The sequence below is a fragment of the Oncorhynchus masou genome, chromosome 22 (assembly GCF_036934945.1).
Source record: "Oncorhynchus masou masou isolate Uvic2021 chromosome 22, UVic_Omas_1.1, whole genome shotgun sequence".
Taxonomy (NCBI): Eukaryota; Metazoa; Chordata; class Actinopteri; order Salmoniformes; family Salmonidae; genus Oncorhynchus; species Oncorhynchus masou.
In genome coordinates this window covers 36,263,106-36,291,004 of record NC_088233.1, presented here as the reverse complement: position 1 = coordinate 36,291,004, position 27,899 = coordinate 36,263,106, and the positions used below count along the sequence as shown (strand labels likewise).

The window sequence follows — 27,899 nt, the reverse complement described above, 5'->3', positions numbered from 1 at the left end:
TCATCACTGGGACTTTCCGGATGCGTTGGGATTGTCGTGTAAAAAGTTGTTTTAAAATAGGATTACTCTAGGTAATATATCACCGCAGGGAAGAGGAATATAGATCACAGGAAACCAGGAATGAGGGTAAAGATCGACATGACGCCGAATGGTTAAAATATTAAAACTCTCCGTTGTCAATAGGGACAGATATTCATGAACAGAATGTCAACAACGCGGCCCCTCCTTGATATGAAGCGAGTCACCGAGGTAACCTGTTCGGAACCGCCCGAAAACAGGCTATCACCAGTAGCGAGCAAACAACAGCAAGAGGTCCTGACAGTGGACGAATTTGCGGTCCTTGAAAACAAGCAAGGAGAACTGAATTGCGCTAAACGCAAAGTAGAACAGGTTTTCCAGGTAGCTTTCACAATTATCGGCCTTTTGGACCGTACTGGAGCCCACTGTAGTACAGCATCAAGGCAGATATGGCTTAAACTCAAGGGAAAGAGAGACGACGTGTCGAAGGCAAAGGTAAACATTGACTGTGATTAATGAAAGGCCGATTCTTCAAGTGTTTATTTATTTTTGTCAGTTATGCAGTTCAATAGAAAATACCTTTCGTTGGTAGAGCAAAGGTCCATCCTTAAATGTTATGTGGTGGTAATAAAATAAGAGGTACCTGATTGGAATAGGTATGATATGACCAATGTAAAAATGCTGATATGAAAAGTTGTTTGAGTTTCATAATATAAGGCTTTGTGTAATCTTCTTTCTAGCTAACTGTACAGATTATATTAGTAAATATTATAAAACTAGTCCATCTGGGTGCCAGGTTTACAACATCATTACATAAGATCCCGACTGCATGATGGGTGTCAATGACACTTGTGTTCAAGTTCAGTACTGATTTCCCGTTTATTCTACAACTCTAAAAACAGCAGTCATAACATATTTTACACTTCAGTATCTTGAGTTTCCCTTTGCCAACATTGTGTAATGGGCAGATGAAGTTCAATGTACAGGTCACCGGATTGGGTAATATTATATTACTATTGGTGCCAGTAAACTTGGATCCCCTTCAACCCGATTGAGAACACAGAAAACGGAAGCCCCAACATATTTATGCCTTGCCACGTCATTTTTCTCCCTGGTGTACATAGTCATCAGGAAACCATGTGCACTCTATGGAGAGGAGACACGTATGTATTGTGACAGCCAGGGCATCTCAAACTTGAGGCTGATTCATCAAATATTTCAGGAAACTGTTGAGATGTTGCGATTTCCTCATTGGGTTTCAGTTGATTTCTTACAACTTCCCATCTTCCACTTTTCAATCTTACCAATTTACAGTCAATGTGATGATGACCGAGTTGTCATTGAAGATGATGAGTGACGTTTTCTTGGGCAGGCGGAGAGGGGGTATCCCTGAGCATCCTATTATCAGTTTCAAAAAGCTTTGAACATGGACCTTCTCATGTGAAATTATTTAATCAAATCAAATTTATTTATATAGCCCTTTGTACATCAGCTGATATTTCAAAGTGCTGTACAGAAACCCAGCCTAAAACCCCAAACAGCAAGCAATGCAGGTGTAGAAGCACGGTGGCTAGGAAAAACTTCCTAGAAAGGCCAAAACCTAGGAAGAAACCTAGAGAGGAACCAGGCTATGTGGGGTGGCCAGTCCTCTTCTGGCTGTGCCGGGTGGCAATTATAACAGAACATGGCCAAGATGTTCAAATATTCATAAATGACCAGCATGGTCAAATACTAATAATCACAGGCAGAACAGTTGAAACTGGAGCAGCAGCACAGCCAGGTGGACTGGGGACCGCAAGGAGTCATAATGTCAGGTAGTCCTGAGGCATGGTCCTAGGGCTCAGGTCCTCCTCCGAGAGAGAGAAAGAGAGAATAAGAGAGAGCATACTTAAATTCACACAGGACACCGGATAGGACAGGAGAAGTACTCCAGATATAACAAACTGACCCTAGCCCCCCCCCCCCCTCGACACAAACTACTGCAGCATAAATACTGGAGGCTGAGACAGGAGGGGTCAGGAGACACTGACACTGATGTAGTCTAGATCCCCATCCATGGTACTTTATGAACTAGGTGTGTTGCCTACACCTGTGTAAGTTGAGGTTGGACAAATCATTTTATGTTGTTTGCATGTCTACTTCTCTAACTGGTGTTGACTCTGTGTTGTTGCAGGAGTACCTGAAAGGTCTCTGTGACCCAGAGCTGCAGCAGGTGGAGCGCTACCCTGTGGACATCCACTGCATCTTTGCCGGTGCCCGGGGTTTGTTCCTGGATCGGCTGCTGCGGGACACCAGCGCTGAGGTTGTGGTGCTGGAGCCGGGGCGATTGCGCCTGCTGGGCTGCGTTGAGTCTGTCGTCATGGCACAGAGCCGTGTGCAGCAGTTTGTTGCTCTCTTCCAAGAGAAGCGGAGCCTGCCCGGAGACAGGGAGCAGACCGTCAAACGCACCTTCAAGACGTTTGTGGAGGAGCGAGACGATAAGTACGCCATGGAGCTGCTCTTGCTACCCAGTGCCCTGAAGGAGGAGCTGCTAGGTCTTGCCCAGAGCCCCACTCAGCCTGGTGGGGTTATAGACGTGGACCAGGATCGCTCCCAAAGCAGCACCCCTGTCACTGACCTCTCCAACCGCATCGTGGACACCAGCTTTGAGGAGAAGGTGGCTGGGGCTCCAGCCGGGGCCGAAGCGGGGTTGCTGAATGGCATCCGACCCTCCCACAAGCGGCGGTCGTCAGAGAGCGAGCTGAGGGACACCAAGAGGCAGTTCTCCCTAGAGAGGAGGGGTGAGTCGATTGAGAAAGAGCGCCACACTGTAACCAGTGACAGCCGAGCTAAGACTCCCTCCAAGGCCAACATGGGGCTTATGGTGCTGGACTCCACTGATAGTGCGGATGACCGGGAAGCTGTGGCCCCTGAGACCAACCTGCGGTGCCTGGTGAACTTCTTTAGGACCATGGGCTACCAGCAGGAGGTGGTGGAGAGGGTGGTGAGGGAGACGGGCCAGACAGAGGACACCTTCCTGCTGCTGGAGCGCATTGTGGAGGAGAGCCAGAGAACAGAGGGGCAGCGAGGTGGGGCGTCCTCAACCCACAACCCTGAGTCTTCATCTTCCTCCTCCACTACTTTCTCCAGGGATAAGGACAGAGGGCCAGATAGAATACCAAACAGAGCCCTGGATGTTAAGTCCAAGGAGAACATTAAGCCACTCAGCAGCAATGCTGTGGGACAGAGGGGACAGTGTAGCAGCATGCTGCAGACAGTGATACTAAAGAGGAGCAGCACTGGTCAGGGGGCTGCTTACAATATCATCACCATTGATGATGACGAGGACAGTTCCGACACTATGACTGGCGTTAAGGCCAGGACGGCAGAGCAGCTGGATCCTCCATCGAGGTCCAGGATGGACTACTTTTCCCGGGGGGGGGCTCAGACCATGGGGCCGGTACATGTGGAGAGTGTGACGGCACTGCGGAGCACACCACAGTGTCCGACCCAGCCAGCAGGTACAAGGCCAGGCTGCTCCTACCAGACCCTGTCAGCCAGGGTCCCTCCACCCCGTACAGAGCCCCCTCCACCACCCCTGACTGCCACGACCCGCTTCCATGAGTCCCTAAGAACCCCCTACACCCTGACCCTACAGAACGAGCCTGGACACCCTGACCTCCGCCACATCATCATCGACGGCAGCAACGTGGCCATGGCGTGAGTAGCCCCCCCTCTTACTGTACCCACACACATTTTGTCATCATCAGATAAGACTTTGTCTGGACCACCTGTGTGTAGGCCTATGTGAGCTCTGGTGTGTGAGTAAAAGCAAGAGTGTAAGCCTCAGTCAGGACTTTCTCATGGGTAACATTAGAAATGCTCATAGCTGAGAGCTCTTCCAGTAACCCACTGTAAATATATGTGTGTATATATATGAGTAGATAGGCCTAGCACATGGCTGCAGTGGGGGGCATCTAAGTGGCTTTCCAGATGGGAAAATCTTTCTCTGACTATGAAATAAGTAATAGTAATGGGCAATTCCACAGTAACGGAATTGCGCTGAGACTCAAATGTTTCACTTAAAATATATGCAAAAACCATTGGTTTCAAAGTTTAACCAACCATACAACTCTCTGCACAATGACTACTTTGAACAATTTACACTGAACATTTTACAAAAACACATTTATTTAATGAGCTCTGCTCCTAAATAAGACCAAATTTGGTTGGTCCAGACCAAATCTGAACAAATCAAGACATCTATGTTTCACAACTTTGGACATCAAAGTACAATTCAGTAGAGTACCGTACAGAACAGTACAGTGGAGTATATACAATAATGTAGATTACAGGACAATACAGTAATTATAGTGTACGCAACTCTAGTGTGCTTTACTGTGTACTGAACTATACTCTACTTTTCTTTACTGACTGATCTCTACAGTACTGTACTGAACAATAATTTGATATTATTTTACTGTGCTGTACTGTACTTAATAATACATGAGGCCATGTGCTATGACATTTTTATCATGGCTGTGACATGGCCATATCCTAACTAGAGGTTGATCGATTATGATTTTTCAATACCGATTATTGATTATTGGAGGACCAAAAAAAGCCGTTACCGATTAATCGGGTGATTATTTTTTATTTTTTTATCATGTATTTGTAATAGTGACAATTACAACAATACTGAATGAACACTTCTTTAACTTAATATAATACATCAATACAAATCAATTTAGCCTCAAATAAATAATGAAACATGTTCAATTTGGTTTAAATAATGCAAAAGTGTTGGAGAAGTAAAAGTGATGTGCCATGTAAAAAAGCTAACGTTTGAGTTCCTTGCTCAGAACATGAGAACATATGAAAGTTGATGGTTCCTTTTAACATGAGACTTCAATATTCCCAGGTAAGAGGTTTTAGGTTGTAGTTAATATAGTATTTATAGGACTATTTCTCTCTATACCATTTGTATTTCATATACCTTTGACTATTGGATGTTCTTATAGGCACTTTAGTATTGCCAGTGTAACAGTATAGTTTCCGTCCCTCTCCTCGCCCCTACCTGGGCTCGAACCAGGAACACATCGACAACAGCCACACTCGAAGCAGCGTTACCCATCACTCCACAAAAGCCGCGGCCTTTGCAGAGCAAGGGGGATAACTACTCCAAGTCTCAGAGCGAGTGACGTTTGAAACACTATTAGCGCATACCCCGCTAACTAGCTAGCCATTTCACATTGGTTACACCAGCCATTTGGCTAATAGGCTTGAAGTCATAAACAGTGCTGTGCTTGCAAAGAGCCTCTGGCAAAATGTACGAAGTGCTGTTTGAATGAATGCTTACGAGCCTGCTGCTGCCTACCATCGCTCAGTCAGACTGCTCTATCAAATCATAGACTTAATTATAACATAATAACACACAGAAATACGAGCCTTTGGTCATTAATATGGTCGAATCCGAAAAAAAAAACGTTTATTATTTCAGTGAAATACGGAACCGTTCTGTATTTTATCTAACGGGTAGCATCCCTAAGTCTAAATATTCTTGTTACATTGCACAACCTTCAACCTGCCTGTGACTGGAACGAATTGCAAAAAAAAAAAAATCGCTGAAGTTGGAGACTTATCTCCCTCACCAATTTCAAACATCTGCTATCTGAGCAGCTAACCGATCGCTGCAGCTGTACATAGTCTATCGGTAAATAGCCCACACAATTTTACCTACCTCATCCCCATACTGTTTTTATTTATTTACTTTTCTGCTCTTTTGCACACCAATATCTCTACCTGTACATGACCATCTGATCATTTACTCCAGTGTTAATTTGCAAAATTGGAATTATTCGCCTACCTCCTCATGCCTTTTGCACACAAAGTATATAGACTATTTTTTTTCTACTGTGTTATTGACTTGTTAATTGTTTACTCCATTTGTAACTCTGTGTTGTCTGTTCACACTGCTATGCTTTATCTTGGCCAGGTCGCAGTTGCAAATGAGAACTTGTTCTCAACTAGCCTACCTGGTTAAATAAAGGTGAAATAAAATAAAATAAATGTAAAAAATTACGTAAAATTCTGGCAAATTAGTTCGCAATGAGCCAGGCTGCCCAAACTGTTGCATATACCCTGACTCTGCGTGCAATGAACGCAAGAGAAGTGACACAATTTCACCTGGTTAATATTGCCTGCTAACCTGGATTTATTTTAGCTAAATATGCAGGTTTAAAAATATATACTTATGTGTATTGATTTTAAGAAAGGCATTAGTGTTTATGGTTAGGTACAGTCGTCCAACGATTGTGCTTTTTTTGCAAATGCGCTTTTGTTAAATCTTCCCCCAGCATTGCATCGATTATATGCAAAGCAGGACACGCTAGATAAACTAGTAATATCATCAACCATGTGTAGTTATAACTAGTGATTATGATTGATTGATTCTTTTTTAGGATAAAGATAAGTTTAATGCAAGCTAGCAACTTACCTTGGCTTCTACTGCATTCACGTAACAAGCAGGCTCCTCGTGGAGTGCAATGAGAGGCAGGTGGTTATAGCGTTCGACTAGTTAACTGTAAGGAGGCAAGATTGGATCCCCCGAGCTGACAAGGTGAAAATATGTCGTTCTGCCCCTGAACAAGGCAGTTAACCCACCATTCCTAGGCCGTCATTGAAAATAAGAATGTGTTCTTAACTGACTTGCCTAGTTAAATAAAGGTATAAAAAAAATATAAAAAAATTGGCGCCCAAAAATAACGATTACCGATTGTTATGAAAACTTGAAATCGGCCCTAATTAATCGGCCATTCCGATTAATCGGTCAACCTCTAATCCTAACCCTGGTTGTCAAGTACAATTTTAGGCGTTCTCTAGTCGTTAATTCTATTCGTATTGGGGGGGGGCTTTACTTGGCTCATCGCGCTCTAGTGACTCCTTGTGGCGGTCTGGACTTCTGCAGGCTGACTTCAGTTGTCAATTGTGTTCAGAAGTGGGTGTCAAGAAGCGCGTAAGTGGGGGCTCATGTTTCGGAGGATGCATGACTCGACCTTCGCCTCTCCCGAGCCCGTTGGGGAGTTGCAGTGATGAGATTGGATTACAATTGGATATCACGAAATAAGGGGATAAAAGGGGCTACCCCCCCACCCCCCAAAAAACCGTCTGCCTGTCCAGGAGAGATTTACAAGGTTATTAAAACGTTATGCCAGTAAGACAACCGTTATTTTAAAAAGTTCCTCCTTTGTATGTTCCTAGCCCAGCGTTTCCCAAACTCAGTCCTCGGGACCCCAAGGGGTGCACGTTTTGGTTTTACACAGCTGATTCAAATTATCACAGCTTGACGATTAGTTGATTATTTGAATCAGCTGTATAATTAAAGCTGTATAAAACATGCACCCCTTGGGATCCCGAGGACCGAGTTTAGGAAACGCTGTCCTAGCTCCTTTGCTAGTTAGCCAACTACATAGCTAACACAATCACTTCAGATTGAAGCTGGAAAGACGGCAAGCGAGCTGCATTTAGTTTAGGTTCACCTGTTTTCTATTGAAATTTCTTTGTATATATCCATAAAGCATTATGCTGTTTCATGATTTCGACTGGCTGAGAAAAAAGCTGCCTGTCTCGACTCCTGACACGTTTATTATTATGGGACAGGGTGGAGATCGAATTTCAATATTGCAACGATGTTGCAAATGTCGAAGATAATGTCTAGATACTTTTTACAGTGGAGATCAAGTTTATAAGTTGCATGGCTGGGCAGATGAGACAGTGGATCTGTAAAAGTAGTAGTGCGTTGCTAGGTGACAACGTAAACGATGGCACATTTTATGAATGTGGTCATGTGTATATTTAGTATATCATGGGCAGGATAGACTCTAACAATGGGAATTCCACACCATAATTAAGCAATAAGGCCCGAGGGGGGTGTGGTAAATGGTCAATATACCACGGCTAAGGGCTGTTCTTAGGCATGATGCAATGCAGAGTGCCTGGAAACAGCACTTAGCCGTGGTGTATTGGCCATATATCACAAACCCCAGAGAGGTGCCTTAATGATTACCAATATAATTAGAGCAGTAAAAATAAATTATTTGTCATACCTGTGGTATACGGTCTGATATACCACCTCTGTCAGCCAATCAGCATTCAGGGCTCAAACCACCCAGTTTATAATGAACTATACTCTACTTCTTTACTGTACTGTAGTTGTGAAACCAACTGTGGTTTGTGACTACTTTGATTTCCCATTGTAGCCAATTCAATTGTTGAAAATCTGTTAACGATTTGGTAACAGAATTCTGAGTTCTAATCACTTGCATAAACACAATTATACAAGTAAAAACACTAACTAATTGATAGGCCTACCTTGTTATTAATGTGAACTTTTATTATCCTGTCTTGTCATGAGGGAGAGAAATTAGAAAATATCTTAAAGATATGTGGGGTTTGGGTAATGGAATTTCAAATCGCAAGGCAATGTTTCTTAAATGTACAGAAGACAGACATTTTTCTCCAAAACTAAGTATGTGTTGATATTAGTTGGCAGGGGTCTTTACATCAACATGATTGTGTTTTGATATATTTCTAATACTTTTTAAGACTTTTTCTGGTAGACCCCTTTCCCATCTGTTTGACCAGAAATCAAAGCCTTAGCTTATTCCTAATTTTTAGAATGCAAGATGGTTGAAAAACGTATCTATGCTGAAATTTCTCAGAAATATAGACTCTTAGCTTTTATTTGACACCCAGTTGGATATGCTCCTATGAACGTCACATTGGTGCTCATGGGTCCTTTTACATGGAAATGGCCTAATATAAACTCTCTTTCTTCACTTTTGTCAGTTTTCCTGTTTCTTCCTTCTTGCCCTAAGCAATTTTATTCTGTCTACTGAAGTCATTACTGGAAGTATGAACAAGTATGGGGGTTTTATTTTAGAAAACTACAAGGGGGAATTTTTTTTGTGTTAGTTTTTTTTGCATATTTCAAGGTGATTTTACTATCCACGTCAATGGTACTGGGGTTAGTTGCACATCCTGTTTGAACTCACTTTCTCTTTAAGAGGGAACTTCCCAGTAACTTTGTATTGCCTCACAAAAATTGAGATTTGTGTGTTTTGAGCTTTTGTGTGTATGTGTTCGTCATGCTTTCTGGAGGTTTGTTTGCAAGGCCTGTTATGGTTTCTACTTAAAACGGTCTCTGCTCATATTGTTCAGCACTCTCACTATTTTTATTTGGACTTCAAGTAATATAAACTAACCCTATGTCAATCTTATTTTTAGATAAACATTGCATTCGGAAAGTATTCAAACCCCTTGACTTTTTCCACATTTTCTTACTTCTAAAATTGATTAACTTGTTTTCCCCCTATCAATCTACACACAATACCCCAAAATGCAAAAGCAAAAACAGATTTTTGCACAAAACTGAAATATCACATTAAAACCGGCATGGTGGCTTGTTAGACAAAAGGGGAAGTGGGGGTCAACTAAGAAGTCACTACAGAGTGATAATTATAACAATTGAAATGCTAATCCTTTGCACATGAACAATCACTCATTCGGGAACAATTGCAATCAATATATATATTTATGCTCAGTGTGTCATCTTGATCGCTGGTGAAAAGTTTGTTTCTGTTGGAGAGTTTCGTCCTCGCTCTCTCTCTCTCTCTCTGTCTTGGTTAGATGGGCTAGTTCAGAATGACATTCATTCATTTGTTATAGAATGGATGTTTTGGCGGTTGTCGTTCTTCACGTTCAATGATACCAAATTCCTAGCTGCAGACTAGTACTTGATATCAAAGACTTGTTCTTATTCTGTCGGTATCGATGGTCTAAGAGTTTAAGCACGTGGTATGGTTAAAAGATTCAGCAATTGTCTACAACCTTTCTCCCCTCCTAATGGAGAAAAACATGGTCTGGTGATAATTTCTCAAAGTTGGGTCTTATTCGGAATTGCAGAAAGGGGCTGTCCCAGGACGCCTGACCCTAACTGGGCTCAGGGGCGGTCCTCTGATTTAGTTAACTCCAATTTCCTTTTTGAGTTTTCCTTCATTAAACAGTCCAAAATCACATTGTAAAATTGTGTAAACAGTATCATACTCACTCATTAATCTTATACAACAATTAGATGTAAACCTCATATCTGAGGCTATTATATAAACAGCGTTATGGTAATGTGGCCGCACCGTCTCCCATGATCTTCCCCAAGTTGTAATAAACGGACCAGTTTGTAGCTGGATTCTTCACCGATCTTTTATACTTTCTCTGGAACATGAAATTTGTTCGTACCTCAAGTTCTGTGAGGTGGAAGGAATTCCTTTGTTCTCTATGAAAATGTACTCTCTCTATACTGTGTGTTCATGAGGAGATCCTCAGGAATTTACGACATCTCTCAAAAACCATCAAGTGCTATGATGAAACTGCCAAAGGAAAGGAAGACCCAGAGTTACCTCTGCTGTAGAGGATAAGTTCATTAAAGTTACCAGCCTCAGAAATCGCAGCCCAAATAAATGCTTCAGAGTTCAAGTAACAGACACATCTCAACATCAACTGTTCAGAGGAGACTGAGTGAATCAGGCCTTCGTGGTCGAATGGACATTAGACCGGTGGAAATCTATCCTTTGGTCTGATGAGTCCAAATTTGAGATTTTTGGTTCCAACCGCTGTGTCTTTGTGAGACACAGAGTAGGTGAACAGATGATCTCCGCATGTGTGGTTCCCACCGTAAAGCATAGAGGAGGTGTGATGGTGTGCTTTGTTGGTGACACTGTCTGTGATTTATTTAGTATTCAAGGCACACTTAACCAGCATTCTGCAGCGATGCGCCATCCCATCTGGTTTGCGCTTAGTGGGACTATCACTTGTTTTTCAACAGGACAATGACCCAACACACCTCCATGATTACATCATGTACCTTCGTTATATAGGTATGCATGTCAGCTGTAACATCGGTTTTGCACAACGGGCGTTAAACTAGACATTGGCCAATACCGATGTTGGCATTTTTAGCTAATATCGTCTGATTCCGATATGTTCACTGATTATATCGCGCATCCCTAGTTTTTAGATTAATGTATTGTGAAGGATCAACAACTCGGTAGAATTTGATGTATAATTGTACAACTTTCAGAAAGTGACATTTCGGACCTGAATGCCAAAACATTCAAGAGATACGGGTGCTCAAAGTTGACCATTTTGCATAACCCACCATACCATGAGACAGCCACATCTTCATCACTGGAAAAGAAAACCAGTTGAGATTGATTTTATTTAAAAGCTGACAAACAGGGATGTCATTCAAAAAAAATTAAAAATCTGGAAAAAAAGGTTTTGCATAAAAATATATATATATTTTTTTTTTACCATTTTAATGTCAATGATCTAGCTTTTTTCATATTCACATATGTTGTAGCTTATACTCTATTTTACATAATCTAAGGCAGGAATTGGCAACTGGCGACCCCCTTTTGTAGGCCCCGCGGCCAGCTACTAAACTTGTAGTAAGCATGGTCGAATTACCCACCGGGGAGGGGCCCATTGATCATCCGTTAACTACAAACATTTGCCTCCACCCTCTGGCAAATGTGTAGAATTGCATGAAATTAGTTTTAAAGTTGCCCATCCCTGATATAAGGTTTTTGTGTTATGCCCGCCATCGGTTCAGACAGAGCATGCTCTTGAATACAGGGTGGATGTCATGCTTTGGTTGATAAATGTACTAAAATGGGAATACAATTTTCAACATTCAAATGGTACCACAAAGATGGTTGGAGGTCCACTTATTCTGAAATAGTTTCTGTAGTTAGTAACATATACAACTAGCTTTCCTGAAAATATTTTGTTAAAATATCATTTGATCTCTGAGAAATTAAGCTAATTGATTGCACCTAAATTGGCAATTTCTTTATTTATAGGATTCACAAAATATTCAATAAATATAGTACCCAACATCCGATTTGAACCAAACTTGTTCCGACCAATGAGTAAGACATGAGGAATCCCGGGGGGAAAACAACAGCCATTCACAAACCCCCCACACCCCATGCCAATCCCTCCCCAACAACCAGTATACAGTATCAATTCTCTATGTTTGACACTTAGTATGAAGCTGTTTCTTGGAGTATTGCTTTTCCATACTATGTAATGTATTCCCTGTGAATCTGTTGATGGGTTTCTTCCCCTGTTAAAAAAATAGACAGCAGATTTAACTACAGAAAAAATTTCAGAACAAACTGAAATGGTAGGTGTCATGGAATGATTCAGTTGACTTGAATAGGAATATCTGTTGTTTTATATCATACTGTCAGTCCTCCATAGGAAACATTGATAGGTTGTAGCTAGAAATATACATAATAGAATAGACATTACCATTTAAGTGGACATTCGATCGTGGGTGGGTTTGTGTTAGTAATTCTAATGAACATTAAATATAAATGCAACATATAAAGTGTTGTTCCCATGTTTCATGAGCTGTAATAAAAGATCCCAGAAAGGTTCCATGCACACAAAAAGCGTATTTCTCTGAAATATGGTGCAAAAATTTGTTTACATGCTTGTTGGTGAGAATTTCTCCATTGCCAAGATAATCCATCCACCTGACAGGTGTGGCATATAAAGAAGCTGATTAAACAGTATGATAATTACACAGGTGCACCTTGTGCTGGGGACAATAAATGGCCACTCTAAAATGTGTACTTTTGTCACACAACACAATGCCACAGATGTCTCAAGTTGAGGGAGCATGCAATTGGCATGCTGACTACAGGAATGAACAACAGAGCTGTTGTCAGAGAATTGAATGTTAACTTCTCTACCATAAGCTGCCTCCAATGTCGTTTTAGAGAATTTGGCAGTACGTCCAACCGGCCTCTCAACCGCAGACCACATGAAACCGCGCCAACCCAGGACCTCCACATCCGGTTTCTTCACCTGTGGGGTCATCTGAGACCAGCCACCTGGACAGTCCTCAACTTGCAGCTGCCAGTTGAGGACTTGTGAGTCGTCTGTTTCTCAAACTAGACACTCTAATGTACTTGTCCTCTTGCTCAGTTGTGCAACGGGGCCTCACACTCCTCTTTCTATTCTGGTTAGAGCCAATTTGCACTGTCCTGTGAAGGGAGTGGTACACAGCGTTGTACGGGATCTTCAATTTCTTGGCAATTTCTCACATGGAATAGCCTTCATTTCTCAGAACAAGAATAGACTGGCGAGTTTCAGAAGAAAGTTATTTTTTTATGGCCATTTTGAGCCTGTAATCGGCACCCACAAATGCTGATGCTCCAGATACTCAACTAGTCTGAAGAAGGCCAGTTTTATTGCTTCTTTAATCAGCATAAACGTTTTAATCTGTGCTAAAATAATTGCAAAAGGGTTTTCTAATGATCAATTAGCCTTTTACAATGATAAACTTGGATTAGCTAACATAACATGCCAAATTCTGTTTCAATATAGAAATGCTACAAAAACAATGTGTTGAAACTTGTTACAAATGATGGAATCACGCATGATTCACCGAATGATATTTTGAAAGAGGAAGTAAAGTACTTTAAGAATGTTTTCATTTCAGTCTCTTCCATCTCCACTAACTGAAACTAATTGTATGGATTTTTTCCTAATAATAATGTAAAATTAACATCTGTACAGAAAGACTTGGCCTAGCGTCGTCCGGGTTAGGGAGGGCTTGTCCTTGTCCTTGTCGCACCAGCGACTCCTGTGGCGGGCCGGGCGCAGTGCGCACTAACCAAGGCTACATCTCAGAAAGTTTAAAACTATCTAGAGTAAAACAAGGTTTCCACTATCGGCATATTATTGCCTTCGAAATGTTAGCTGTTAAAATTAGATCAAACAATAATATTAAGGGGTTAGAAATCCGTGGCTTAAAAACGAAGGTGCTATTGTACGCTGAATATTGTTTTCTTTTAAAACCAAAATTAGAATCTCTCCACGGACTCAGAGGATCTAGATACTTTTTCTATCCTCTCTGCATGAAAAAAATGCAAATTTTACATTACCGTGTAGTTTTCCAATTAAATAGTCTGACGGAGATGTGGACATTCTCGTTATACAAATCCCAAAAGAAAGAAATGATCTCACTCCAATACATTTTTATGGAAAGTTAGCAAAAATAGATAAGATCTTGCTACCATGGAAAGGAAAATACCTGTCTATTTGTGGAAAAATCACCCTGATTAACACTTCAGTTGACCTATTTGCTTATGGTTTTGCCTACACCTAGTGACCTGCTTTTTAAATTATATGAACAAAGAAATATTCAATTTTATTTGGAATGACAAGCCGATATATATCGGATATAACGAATATGAATTTGGAGGGCAGAAATGATTAAGTTGTACTAAAGTCATACTTAAATCCAAACTGGTTCTCTAGTAAATTGGTAGGAATGTCTCATCCTATGTTCAAGAATGACCTTTTTCCCTTTTATTCAGATTACACCTGCTCACTTTTGGTTGTTTGAAAAGGAAATCATCTCCACAATATATATATATATTTTTTTAAACAAGCCCTAGGAAGTTGGCTGCAATTTCAGTTTAATCCACCTGAAAAGCCAGAACAAATATTGTGGTTAAACTCAAATATACTAATTTATATATTTTTTTAAAATGTATTTTTCAAATAAATGTTAAAAAAATGTATTTTTTTTGTGAATGATATCATGAATAAGACTGGTGGAGTTATGTCACACATGCAGCTAACACAGAAATATGGAAATGTCTGCTCTACCCAAAATTACAACCAACTAATTGCAGCATTACCACAAAAATGGAAGAGGCAAGTAGAAGGGGAAAAAAGTAAGAACTTGTATGTCAGCCCTGTATTAAAGAACATAAATGATTAAAGAAAAGTCTAATAAATAAATAAAATATACCAGTTTCATTTAAGGACCAAAAACTGACAGCTGTGCCATATAAATTGCAAAATAATTGGGAAGAGATTTTCCATGTACCCATTCCATGGCACATGGTCTATGAATTGATACGCAAAAGAACGCTGGATTCAAAACTTCAAATTTTTCAATTTAAATTACTATACAAAATTCTTGCAACCAATAGGATGTTATATATATGGGGGGATACAATCTTCCCAGCTCTGCAGATTTTGCTGTGAGGAGGCAGAGTCATTAGATCATTTATTTTTGGTATTGTCCATATGTAGCTCGTTTTTGGTCACAGGTCCAGGAATGGCTGAAGAATTGCAACATTTGCCTAGAACTAACGCTGCAGACAGCAATACTGGGTGATTTGAAAAGCCGTAGTCAATCAATCTATAATTTAATAATTCTTTTAGAAAGAAATATTTTTAATTTACAATCTGTAAAAGCTATGTGAATAGAAAGTTTCAGTACTTTTGTCAAGCATCACAGCACAGTTGAAAAATATATGGCAAATAGAAATCCAAAATGGATGGTGTTGAGTTTGATCGGAGGGGTTGAATGGAGCTGAAGGGTGGGACTAATAACAAGATAACCAATGTAAAACATATGGGGTCTGTAAAATGTATATAGGTTCAGAAATTTTCTGAAATAGCACAAATACAAATCAAACTGGATGGATATCAGAAATAGAGGGCTAAAAAGGACTAAAAACAAACAAAATATAATTATTGTAAAATAGATTGTGACTGTAAAATGTGTATAAGATGTATATACTGAAGGTAGAAGCCTAAGTGTTATTGTTTATTAGTTTACTCCAATTGGGGGAAGGGTGGTAGGGTTTGCGGGGAATAATAAAGGTATATTCTATAAAAAAAGATCTATGTCTATATAGGTATATGTATGTACAGTGCCTTGCGAAAGTATTCGGCCCCCTTGAACTTTGCGACCTTTTGCCACATTTCAGGCTTCAAACATAAAGATATAAAACTGTATTTTTTTGTGAAGAGTCAACAACAAGTGAGACACAATCATGAAGTGGAATGACATTTATTGGATATTTCAAACTTTTTTAACAAATCAAAAACTGAAAAATTGGGCGTGCAAAAGTATTCAGCCCCTTTACTTTCAGTGCAGCAAACTCTCTCCAGAAGTTCAGTGAGGATCTCTGAATGATCCAATGTTGACCTAAATGACTAATGATGATAAATACAATCCACCTGTGTGTAATCAAGTCTCCGTATAAATGCACCTGCACTGTGATAGTCTCAGAGGTCCGTTAAAAGCGCAGAGAGCATCATGAAGAACAAGGAACACACCAGGCAGGTCCGAGATACTGTTGTGAAGAAGTTTAAAGCCGGATTTGGATACAAAAAGATTTCCCAAGCTTTAAACATCCCAAGGAGCACTGTGCAAGCAATAATATTGAAATGGGAGGAGTATCAGACCACTGCAAATCTACCAAGACCTGGCCGTCCCTCTAAACTTTCAGCTCATACAAGGAGAAGACTGATCAGAGATGCAGCCAAGAGGCCCATGATCACTCTGGATGAACTGCAGAGATCTACAGCTGAGGTGGGAGACTCTGTCCATAGGACAACAATCAGTCGTATATTGCACAACTCTGGCCTTTATGGAAGAGTGTCAAGAAGAAAGCCATTTCTTAAAGATATCTATAAAAAAGTGCTGTTTAAGGTTTGCCACAAGCCACCTGGGAGACACACCAAACATGTGGAAGAAGGTGCTCTGGTCAGATGAAACCAAAATTGAACTTTTTGGCAACAATGCAAAACGTTATGTTTGGCGTAAAAGCAACACAGCTCATCACAATGAACACACCATCCCCACTGTCAAACATGGTGGTGGCAGCATCATGGTTTAGGCCTGCTTTTCTTCAGCAGGGACAGGGAAGATGGTTAAAATTGATGGGAAGATGGATGGAGCCAAATACAGGACCATTCTGGAAGAAAATCTGATGGAGTCTGCAAAAGACCTGAGACTGGGACGGAGATTTGTCTTCCAACAAGACAATGATCCAAAACATAAAGCACAATCTACAATGGAATGGTTCAAAAATAAACATATCCAGGTGTTAGAATGGCCAAGTCAAAGTCCAGACCTGAATCCAATCGAGAATCTGTGGAAAGAACTGAAAACTGCTGTTCACAAATGCTCTCCATCCAACCTCACTGAGCTCAAGCTGTTTTGCAAGGAGGAATGGGAAAAAATTTCAGTCTCTCGATGTGCAAAACTGATAGAGACATACCCCAAGCGACTTACAGCTGTAATCGCAGCAGAAGGTGGCGCTACAAAGTATTAACTTAAGGGGGCTGAATAATTTTGCACGCCCAATGTTTCAGTTTTTGATTTGTTAAAAATTTTTGAAATATCCAATAAATGTCGTTCCACTTCATGATGGTGTCCCACTTGTTGTTGATTCTTCACAAAAAATACAGTTTTATATCTTTATGTTTGAAGCCTGAAATGTGGCAAAAGGTCGCAAAGTTCAAGGGGGCCGAATACGTTTGCAAGGCACTGTATATACAGTGGGGAGAACAAGTATTTGATAACCTGCAAAATCGGCAGTGTTTCCTACTTACAAAGCATGTAGAGGTCTGTAATTTTTATCATAGGTACACTTCAACTGTGAGAGACGGAATTTAAAACATAAATCCAGAAAATCACATTGTATGATTTCTAAGTAATTAATTTGCATTTTATTGCATGAGATAAGTATTTGATACATCAGAAAAGCAGAACTTAATATTTGGTACAGAAACCTTTGTTTGCAATTACAGAGACCATACGTTTCCTGTTTCTATTGTGTTCTATTGGGTTCAGGTCTGGAGACTGGCTAGGACACCCCAGGATGCTTCTTATGGAGCCACTCCTTCATTGCCCTGGCTGTGTGTTTCGGGTCGTTGTCATGCTGGAAGACCCAGCCACGACCCATCTTCATCTTAACCTCTTGAAACTCTGGGGGCGCTATTTCATTTTTGGATGAAAAAGTTCCCGTTTTAAACAAGATATTTTGTCACAAAAAGATGCTCGACTATGCATATAATTGATAGCTTTGGAAAGAAAACACTGAATTTTCCAGAACTGCAAAGATATTGTCTGTGGGTGCCCTAGAATGGGAGCTACAGGCAAAACCAAGATGAAACGGCAACCAGGAAACCAGCAGGATTTTTGAGGCTCCGTTTTCCATTGTCTCCTTATATGGTTGTGAATGCGAGAGGAATGAGCCTGCCCTTTCTGTCGTTTGTAGGCATATCATTGGAAGATTGACCATAAGAGACTACATTTTCCAGGTGTCCGCCCGATGTCCTCCGTCGAAATTGGTGCGTCTTTTTCAGCTGCTGGTATTTTTCCATGCGATTCTGAGGGGAAAGCCGGCTTCCACAAACTGCATATCAACGAAGAGATATGTGAAAAAACACCTTGAGGATTGATTCTAAACAACGTTTGCATGTTTCGGTCGATATTATGGAGTTAATTCGGAAAAAGTTTGACGTTGTAGGTGACTGAATTTTCGGTTCGTTTCGGTAGCCAGATGCAATGTAGAAAACGGAACGATTTCTCCTACACACAGACGCTTTCAGGAAAAACTGCGCATTTGGTATGTAACTGAGAGTCTCCTCATTGAAAACATCCGAAGCTCTTCAAAGGTAAATGATTTTATTTATTTGGTTATCTGGTTTTTGTGAAAATGTTGCGTGCTAAATGCTACTCAAAATGCTATGCTAGCTTTGCATACTCTTACACAAATTAGTCCATTTCTATGGTTCAAAAGCATATTTTGAAAATCTGAGATGACAGTGTTGTTAAGAAAAGGCTAAGCTTGAGAGCAGACGCATTATTTTCATTTTATTTGCGATTTTCAGAAATCGTTAACGTTGCGTTATGCTAATGAGCCTGAGGCTTTAGTCACGATCCCGGATCCGGGATGGGGAGTTCCAAGAGGTTAAGAACAAATTCTTATTTTCAATGACGGCCTAGGAACAGTGGGTTAACTGCCTGTTCAGGGGCAGAACGACAGATTTGTACCTTCTCAGCTCAGGGGTTTGAACTTGCAACCTTCCGGGTTGCTAGTCCACCGCTCTAACCACTAGGCTACCCTGCTCGCCAACCATTGTGGAGAGGTTGGAGTCTGTTTGATTGAGTGTGTGGACAGGTGTCTTTTATACAGGTAACAAGTTCAAACAGGTACAGTTAATACATGTAATGAGTGGAGAACAGGAGGGCTTCTTAGAGAAAAACTAACAGATCTGTGAGAGGTGGAATTCTTACTGGTTGGTAGGTGATCAAATACTTATGTCACGCAATAAAATGCAAATTACTTACTTAAAAAATCATACAATGTGATTTTCTGGATTTATTTAGATTCCGTCTCTCACAGTTGAAGTGTACCTATGATAAAAATTACAGACCTCTACATGCTTTGTAAGTAGGAAAACCTGCAAAATCGGCAGTGTATCAAATACTTGTTCTCCCCACTGTATGTGTATATGTATATGGATATATATGGAGATATATATATATATATATATATGGGGAATTGGAAATGATACAAACAATGACATCGATGGAAGAAACAATCTTTCTGCAATATTAAGGAGGGAAAAAAACAACACAACGTGCCATTGGAACACAGGAGTGATGGTTGCTGATAATGGGCCTCTGTACGCCTATGTAGAAATCAGCCGTTTCCAGCTACAACAGTCATTTACAACGTTAACCGTGTCTACACTGTATTTCTGATCAATTTGACGTTATTTTAATGGACATAACATGTGCTTTAATTTCAAAAACAAGGACATTTCTAAGTGACCCCAAACCTTTAAACTGTAGTGTACGCAAAAAAGAAGAACATCTGAGTTTACGCATTTTTAGATCATTGATGTTACTGGTTTAAAAATGACAATTCATGTGTTTTCTTCTCGAGAAATAAACAAGTAATTTGACAACACTGTTTGTACGCTTTTAAATGATACACTCAACCGTGTATCTTTCCTAGTGATGAAGACATGCATGTCTCATGGTATGGTGGGGTATGACAAATGGGTTAACTTTGAGCAGCTTTATCTCCTGAATGTTTTGGCATTCAGGTCCAAAATGTCACTTTCTGACCAATTGTTCCATGGGCAAACGTGTATTGAAAGTTTGTTTAAATTAAAAGTGATGCTGTCAAAAAGTGATTAAAATGGATTTACCTCATACACTACATGCTTGTCTCAAATCTCATTCCAAAATCATGGGCATTAATACGGTGTTGACCCCCCCTTTCCTACTATAACAGCCTCCACTCTTCTGGGAAGGCTTTCCACCAGATGCTACAACATTGCTGCAGGGCCTTGCTTCCATTCAGCCACTAGAGAATTAGTGAGGTCGGCACTGATGTTGGAGTGAATAAGCCTGGCTCGCAGTCGGCGTTCCAAATCCAATCCCAAAGGTGTTTGATGGGATGACGCCAGGGCTCTGTGCAGGCCAGTCAAGTTCTTCCACACCGATCTCGACAAACCATTTCTGTATAGACCTTGCTTTGTACACAGGGAAATTGTCTTGCCTTCCCCAAACTGTTGCCACAAAGTTGGAAGCACAGAATCGTTTAGAATGTCATTGTACGCTGTAGTGTTAAGATTTATCTTCATTGGAACTAAGGGGCCTAGCCTGACCCATGAACAGCCCCGGACTATTATTCCTCCTCCAGCAGGTAGAGTTCTCCTGGCATCCACCAAACCCAGATTTGTCCGTTGGACTGCCAGATGGTGAAGCGTGATTCATCACTCCAGAGAACTCATTTCCACTGCTCCAGAGTACATTGGCAGCGAGCTTTACACCACTCCAGCCGACACTTGGCATTTGTGACAATATCGTTTGAAGGCAGTCATCAATTTGGCAATCTGAAATACAACAATCACTTGATGTATTAGTTATAAGGCCGTCCTAAACCTAATCACTGCTAAATAACCCTTCCTCCCCGTCTTCCTCCTGCTCCTCTTTAGGCACGGCCTCCACCGTTTCTTCTCCTGCCGGGGGATAGCCATTGCTGTTGAGGCCTTTTGGAGTCGGGGCCACCGGGAGATCACCGTCTTTGTGCCTCAGTGGAGGCAGAAGAGAGACCGCTATACCACAGGTCAGAACAGACACGCCACAGCACAGGCCACCTCAACCTGTGCTAAATCTCATCCTTCTGGTTTTGGGTGGTAAAAAATGTACCGGTAGGAAAGCCATCCAAGGCTTTGGTCAGTTGAAAGACTGTTGGAAAATAGTTGGGAGGATTCATGTTTGAATAGTTATAATGTGCTCCATGTGTGCTCTGTTAAGGATATGTTTAAATGCAGTGGTGATTTTAGCATGTAAATCTTGGTGGGGTAAACTCCCAAAAATGTTTTTAATGCCTGCCAGCAAAGATACAACACTGAACAATACATTAATTTCACCATAACGGTGACAAACGGTGCCCACAAACTGTTAGGTCCTATATAGAGCTGTCGCAACAGCAGTGCTTTCTTTTCAGCACCATGGAGTGAATCCTTACCACCGCTACACCTGGCTTACAGCGGAGCCTTGTCTGACAGCGAAAGTTAATTCAGCCTCATTTACAGCCTGTTTTTAAACAGCTGATATGGCTGACTTGCTTGAACAAATGTGGCTTCTACTGACAATTGACAATTGAGATGTACAAACTACGAGCAGATAAGAAGCAATCTGTCATTTTGATTTAAGACATTAATGAGCGAGGTAGGACAGACGTACAGTACCAGTCAAAAGTTTGGAGACACCTACTCAATCAAGGGTTTTTATTTATTTTTAATATTTTCTACATAAACTATGAAGTAACACATGAATCATGTAGTAACCAAAAAAAGTGTTAAACAAATCAAAATATATTTTAGATTCTTCAAAGTAGCCTTGATGACAGCTTTGCACACTCTTGGTATTCTCTCAACCATCTTCACCTGGAATGTTTTTCCAACAGTCTTGAAGAAATTCCCACATATGCTGAGCACTTGTTGGCTGCTTTTCCTTCACTCTGTGGTCCAACTCATCCCAAACCATCTCAATTGGGTTGATGTCGGTTGTGTGGAGGCCAGGTCATCTGATGCAGCACTCCATCACTCTCCTTCTTGGTCAAATAGCCCTTACACAGCCTGGAGGTGTGTTGGGTCATTGTCCTGTTAAAAAATAAATGATAGTCCCACTAAGTGCAAACCAGATGGGATGGTGTATCTCTGCAGAATACTGTGATAGCCATGCTGATTAAGTGTGCCTTGAATTCCAAATAAATCACAGACGGTGTCACCAGCAAAGCACCATCACACCTCCTACTCCATGCTTCACAGTGGGAACCACACATGCGGAGATCATCCGTTCACCTATTCTGTGTCTCACAAAGACACGGCGGTTGGAACCAAAAATCTTACATTTGAACTCATCAGACCAAAGGACAGATTTCCACTGGTCTAATGTCCATCGCTGTAGATATTCCATAAAAAAATTGTCGTTGCCAGCTACAATAGTCATTTACAACGTTAACAATGTCTACACTGTATTTCTGATCAATTTGTGTTATTTTAACATCTCTAGGGTATGTGGGACGCTAGCCCATCTGGCCAACATCAATTGAGATTGCAGAGCGCCAAATTCAAATATAGAAATACTCATTATAAAAATTCAGAATAGATACAACTATTTTACATAGGTTTAAAGATTAACTTCTTGTGAATCCAACCACGGTGTCAGATTTAAAAATGCTTTACGGCAAAAGCATACCTTACAATTATTTGAGAACATAGCCCAGCAGACAAATCATTACAAACCGTAACCAGCCAAGTAGAAGAGTTGCACAAGTCAGAAATAGAGAAAATTAATCACTTACCTTTGATGATCTTCATATGTTTGCACTCAGAAGACATTCATTTATTCAATAAATGTTCCTTTTGTTCGATAAAGTCTCTTTATATCCGAAAACCTCCGTTTTGTTTGCGCTCAAACGCAGTCCCAACAGGCAGACAAAAAAATCCAAATTGTATCCGTAAAGTTCATAGAAACATGTCAAACAATGTTTATATTCAATCCTCAGGTTTTTAGCCTAAATAATCAATCATATTTAAACCGGAGATTAACGTCAGCAGCATACCACCCTGCATACCACTGCTGGCTTGCTTCTGAAGCTAAGCAGGGTTGGTCCTGGTCAGTCCCTGGTTGGGAGACCAGATACTGCTGGAAGTGGTGTTGGAGGGCCAGTAGGAGGCACTCTTTCCTCTGGTCTAAAAAATATCCCAATGCCCCAGGCCAGTGATTGGGGACACTGCCCTGTGTAGTGTGCCGTCTTTCGGATGGGACGTTAAACGGGTGTCCTGACTCTCTGCGGTCATTAAAGTTCCCATGGCACTTATCGTAAGAGTAGGGGTGTTAACCCCGGTGTCCTGGCTAAATTCCTAATCTGGCCATCAAACCATCACGATCACCTAACAGTCCCCAGTTTACAATTGGCTCATTCATCCCCCTCCTCTCCCCTGTAACTATTCCCCAGGTCGTTGCTGCAAATGAGAATGTGTTCTCAGTCAACTTACCTAGTAAAATAACGGATAAATAAAAACATTGTCAATATAAAAGGTAAACAAGAAATGCACTCTCTCGGTCGTGCGCATGAAAAAGCTCTGTGACACGGCAGGGTCTACTCATTCAGACTGCTCTTACTCCCACATTTTTCAGAATACAAGTCTGAAACCATTTCTAAAAACTGTTGACATCTAGTGGAAGGCATAGGAACTGCCTAAGTCAATGGAGTCCTAAGTCAATGGATACTGTAATGGCAGTGAATAGAAAACTACAAACAAATAAAAAATCCATCTTCTGGGCCTGAGTAGAAGGCAGTTTAATTTGGACATGCTTTTCATCCAAAATTCCAAATGCTGCCCCCTACCCTAGAGAGGTTAATGGACAAAACATGTTTTTCTTAAAAAACATGGGCATTTCTAAGTGACCCCAAACTTTTGAACGGTAGTGTATATATAAGTGTATATTTTTTTTTTGTGCCCCACCTGCCCAGAATGACGGGTCATCACGGTGTAAATGTGTGTATTTCCTCCACGTGTCTCAACAGAACAACATTACCTGAATCAACTGGAAGACCTGCGTCTGCTCTCCTTCACTCCTTCCAGAGAGGTCTGTGGAAAGTGGATTTCCTCACATGATGACAGGTACTGCTAAGTCAAGCATCTCACCTCGTCATACAGCCTGCCCACCCACCCTCTGTATATTCCACCCGGTGTCCTCACCCCCCCCCCCCTTAAATGTACAAAACATTAAGAATACCTTCTAGGCTCAGGCAGTATATTTGGAGAAGAAAAAAAACTATTTTTTGTTAAGTTTAATATTTGTAGCTAGTTTTTAAGTAAATGCTTGCAGTCAACTTGTGCAATATGTTTGGCGATAAAGAACATTGCGTCACATTATTATGAAGTTTATTTTAGTCCCCAGTCACATGTCATGTGGACGACAAGGTGTCAAAAGCGTTCCACAGGGATGCTGGCCCATATTGACTCCAATGCTTCCCACAGTTGTGTTAAGTTGGCTGGATGTCCTTTGGGTGTTGGATCATTCTTGATACACACAGGAAACTGTTGAGTGTGAAAAGCCCAGCAGTGTTGTAGTTCTTGACACAAACCGGTGCGCCATACCCTATTCAAAGGTACTTAAATCTTTTGTCTTGCCCATTCACCCTCTGAAGCACTGACATACACAATCCATGTGTCAATTGTCTCTAGGCTTAAAAATCCTTCTTTAACCTGCCTCCTCTCCTTCATCTACACTGATTGAAGTGTAAATGTTTTTTTTTGCTAACATGATGGTGGTCCTTGCTCACCTTTTTATTGAGATTTTTTTATTGAACCTTTATTTAACTAGGCAAGTCAGAACAAATTCTTATTTACAATGACGACCTATCCTGGCCAAACCCGGACAATGCTGGGCCAATTGTGCGCCGCCCTATGGGACTCCCTATCACGGCCTGATGTGATACAGCCTGGATTCGAACCAGGGACTGTAGTGATGCCTCTTGCACTGAGATGCAATGCCTTAGACCCCTCTGCCACTCGGGAGCCTTGCCCACATTCTCTACTGCCACCTCATCCATACTGACTCACTGTCAGGTGACTCAGTCCTTTCACTCTCTCCCCTGCAGGTTTCTGCTCCATCTGGCAGAGAAGACAGGAGGGGTTATCGTCACCAATGACAACCTGAGGGACTTTGTAAATACATCACAGGCATGGTTGAAGATCATCCAAGAGAGGTGAAGGCCTTTAACCAATCATCAGACATGCACCAATTTCTCCACAGACATTTATTTATTTATTTATTTATATATTTATATATATATATATATATCATCCATGGACACATTATGTTAAGAAGCCTTCTCCCCTAACACTGATTGTCCCCTTTTTCAAGGCTTTTGCAGTTTACCTTTGTGGAGGACCACTTTATGATCCCAGATGACCCCCTGGGGAAACATGGCCCCCACCTGGATGTTTTCTTACGGAAGGACAACAGGTGTGTGTGAAAGAAAGGAGATGATAGTATTGTTCATACACTATGTCCTGACTGTAATGTGTGCGTACATGCATGCACACACAGCATGTATGTGTGAATATTGACCAAACATGTGTCTCTCACAGACGGAGCCCAGTTGCACCTCTTCTGAGGCCGGACCCCCAAGCCACCCCGCAGCATGTCCACACTATGCAGTCTGCTCCCTGCCCCTCAGCTACCCCCCATCCCTCAGCTACCCCCTTGATGAGGCCACCCTCCCAATGGCCGCACTCTGGGCCCCCTGGGTGGCACCACCCTTGCCCTACACCCTCACCCCTTCTCCAGCGGTCGCACCCCCCTCCCCCAACACCGTCCCCCCCTCCACAGCGGTCACCCTCGGAAACCATAGAGCTCAAAAGTAAGCTGTACGATATCTTCCCCGGCCAGAATCAGCGCATTGACCGTATCCTGTGTGACAACCCCTACATGAGGGACCTGAATGCACTGTCAGGCCTTCTACTGGGATGAAACCAAGCTCACATACAGTACTCAGCCACTCACACACAGATACACTTAAAGGTCTGTCTGTCGAATGATGGCGCCAAGAGTAGGCCTATGTACGGAAAACTGAGATGTTTTTTATTAAAGACGATGATAAACTGCACTGCTATTGGGGATGGCTATTTGTTTGGAAGGCATCAGTCTCCATTTTCTCCACATTTTGTTTAAGTTCAACAGTGTCCATGGAACATATCCACTAGCACAAATGCACTTCTATGACATTTCTAAATAGTTTGCTTTCTAGTGAAACCATGGAATGTGGGGAGAAACTGTCCAGCTGGCATATGATGTGCACATATTTGTTCTGAATACTTAGGTCTTTAAAGTGTGAAACCAAAATTGTGTTGAAATTGCTGTTATAACTGCTGAAGGAAAAGTTATTTTGTTCATGATGTAATATAATTACAGTTTATATTATTTGATTGAGCAAATATGAAAATTGTGACATGTGTAGATATTGTTTTATGTGAACATCTACGAAAAAATACAGCAGCCCATAAAGATGTTTTTTTTTTTTTACTTCAATCTGCCTAATTGCTCCAGTGAATCACAAAACAGTGCTTTAGTACCAGGTTGGCAGGGTCTGGAGGACCCAGTGCCCTGTCCTAGCACACTCCTGTGCTGAGGTTAATGATATCTTATATTAATATTTTATCTAAAATATGAGTAAATTATATTTCTTACCTACTACACGTCAGTCTGGCTGCCTCTCATCTTCCAGTACTGAATGTCCACTACACTCACTGAGGACATAACCATTGTATCTTCGGGAGAGTCCCAGACTGACTCGGATGACAGAAGAGACAATTTACCCATGTTACTCAATGATCTGGCACACCCTGGCCATTCTCTTTTGCAAGTCACTACCTTGTAATGGTAACACATAGCAAACCTGGAGTTCATGGTTGGTCAATAGGATAAGACCCCAGTCACCAGCTATGGCCACCAGAGGTCACTGTACACTAAGCTGTCAGGGGCTAGTTGCTGCTGAATCACTTCCTCATTACCACAAACAGAAGAGTGTCTATTATGAATAAATTAATTTGCTTCAGTTGTATATAACTTCGGTTTTGTATAACAGTAGTGATGGGGGGGAAATCGATACAGTTACAGATTGGGATATTATATTTCACGATATATCGTATCGGTTTGACAATATCGCAATATTATTTTTGCACTAGTTGGCTATAACTGCACCAAAACTCAAGTGTTTTTCCTTAATAGCTTATTTTCCATCTTTTTAAATAGGGAGACAATTTGTTTTCAGCACTTTTATATTACTGATCAAAACTTGTTTTCTCATGCTCTCTCATCTATCTGCAGCAGCCATATAGTGAGCAATGTTTGAACCATGGAATCGCAATAAAATCACAGTATTGAATTGCAATACACATAGAATTGCAAGACATATTGTATCAGCATCATATCGTGAGGACCCTGGCAATTCCCACCCCTGTATAATAGTAATATTCAACTATTTTGGGATATGTTTGTCAGTGTATTCTACCAGTGAGGTAAAACTTTGGTCTATGTCTCCAAGTCCCCATGTGTTTACTCTCAACAAAATGCAATGGATGTCAGTCACTGATGTTTGGTTTAAAAAGAAAAAAAATTAAAAACATTTTCAGATTTCTATGAGAAGGGAAATGCTGTGGTATCACCAGTACAGTCATTTTGTGGGTATCTCACAGTTACTTGAAAGACAGGGTGTGTATATGATCTCCACAGGCTGGTAAAGTTAAAAAGGCTATGTTTTTGTCATAAACAATAATTAATTTTCTTATTCTGTATGTTGCTGTCTTTGTTCTTACCATACATTTATGAGCTGTTTTGTTGGGGTGTGTAGACATGGACTGAAAACTAAAAATAGCCATATACATTATAAGAGAAAGAGAGAGTGAATGCAGAA

General features: G+C 41.1%; 1 protein-coding gene across 1 annotated transcript; it reads left to right on the top strand.

The window, feature by feature from the left end:
• Window positions 1-27,773, top strand: LOC135509421 (NEDD4-binding protein 1-like). The gene is made up of 7 exons (XM_064930068.1): window positions 1-513; window positions 2,192-3,717; window positions 20,896-21,026; window positions 24,003-24,099; window positions 25,083-25,190; window positions 25,349-25,450; window positions 25,576-27,773. Exons 1-7 carry the CDS (start codon window positions 196-198, stop codon window positions 25,955-25,957), a joined length of 2,664 nt encoding a protein of 887 aa, XP_064786140.1. The 5' UTR covers window positions 1-195; the 3' UTR covers window positions 25,958-27,773.
• Window positions 27,774-27,899: the final 126 nt, after the last annotated feature.